The following is a 1,600-nucleotide window of genomic DNA, read 5'->3' on the forward strand; positions in this document are numbered from 1 at the left end:
CACATTAAATACAAACATGTCATTTCTTAACATTTACTTTTCCCATGTGTGTCCATGTAGAGCTGATGAGGCAGGATGACAATCACCAATATAGTCCACTCCATAAGTTACCTGTCAGTCCATGTGGCTTGGTTTGTTTGTAATAAATTAGTGTAAACACAACAAACAAACCAGAACTAAAAACCAAAACCCTTTTTTTCCTGTGGTTCAGGTCAGATGAGCCAGATAGGCATAATAGTAACCTTAACTTAGTAATTAATTAACAACTAAAAAGACCATCACTGCTGCCATGGTGAAAGCTGGGAATACTGCAGTAATTCTTATACATTCGCACAGTGGTAAATTTCAGGTGAATTAAATTGGAATGAAATCAAATTATTCCACATTTTTCTCAGAAGCCCCTGGGAACCCTGTCAGGGTCCTTAGGCGCTCCCTGGAGCCCACTCAGCACAGCAGAGCTGTTAATCCTCTTAGAACAGCCTACAGATTTATAACTGTCATTCTGAGGCTGCATCCCTGGAGTTCTCACAATCTAATTGAATATCTGACTCACTCCTTGGTCACGCTTTGCTGTTGGTCTCAGTAGTAGGTGCACCAGTTGCTGTAATCACTGGGCATCAGGCCGCCAGTAATGAGCAAGATCAAGTCCACAAACCACCAGATGCCCAGGCCTCCCAGGGTGAGCAGCTTCCCGACAGCAGTGCCGGTGTGGCCCAGGCAGAAACGATCGACCCCGAAACAGCCCAGGAAGAAAGAGTAGAGCAGTGTGGTGATAAAATAGTGCCCGGTGTATCTGTGCATAACCAACAGCAAGAGGTACGTTTAGGGTTATTTAATGTCAACCAACTGTGCAATTAATACATCATGAACATTAGTTGTTATATTTAATTTCATCACCTTTAATGTCAATTTGTATAATTTCTGAACCTGTATGATAAAAGTTGACTGTGACAAAATAAATATTCTAATATACTCCAAGATAATATGATATTGAATAAACATATCAGAAGATTCTAAAAAAGGCTAGTGAATCTCCAAGGAGTCGATACAATAAAAGCAAAATCTGTGGGCAGTCTGAAGAGGGACTGAACATCATGGGCTGCACAAAGGTAGCATTGATCCAAGTGCTGGACTGCAGTAGTGTCTTTGCACAGGTGCTGCTTTGATTGTGTCCAACCACTGCATGTTTCCCATCTCTATGCAGTTACTATAGAGATTAGCCCCATGGGCTGATTTATGCAGTAAAATGCTGGGTAAACATAGTGTGCTACGAACACATGGGGGGGGAAAGTGAAGTGGTGGTTCTATACATTTGAACACATTGCCCTCTAGTGGCGATACCATAATACTACAGATTGTCAATTCACTGGATCAGTTTACACATTTCTGAGCATCTTAACTTGATTTGTAGATCTGGAAATGTATTTATCTACAGTGCCACATGGATGAAACACCTCTTGGCAAAAACATCTGCCTTTCTGCAGTAAATCTGTAAGAAAGTTGCTCTGTCAATACTTCCTATATTTTGTTACTTTTATAATCCTTTTTTGTTACTTTGTATGCATTAGTCCCAATACTCAAGTCTCATTCTTATCTATGT

General features: G+C 40.5%; 1 protein-coding gene across 1 annotated transcript in view; it reads right to left on the minus strand.

Annotated features, from left to right (window-relative positions):
- Nucleotides 1-6: 6 nt before the first annotated feature.
- tm2d2 (TM2 domain containing 2) overlaps nucleotides 7-1,600 on the minus strand; it is a 3,006-nt gene continuing 1,412 nt past the window's right edge. Inside the window, exon 4 of the mRNA XM_020599326.1 lies at nucleotides 7-793. Coding sequence (XP_020454982.1) covers nucleotides 580-793 — 214 coding nt within the window. The 3' untranslated portion in view covers nucleotides 7-579. The remainder of the gene's footprint in view (nucleotides 794-1,600) is intronic.

This window comes from Monopterus albus, unplaced genomic scaffold (assembly GCF_001952655.1).
Source record: "Monopterus albus unplaced genomic scaffold, M_albus_1.0 scaffold40.1, whole genome shotgun sequence".
NCBI classification, from domain to species: Eukaryota; Metazoa; Chordata; class Actinopteri; order Synbranchiformes; family Synbranchidae; genus Monopterus; species Monopterus albus.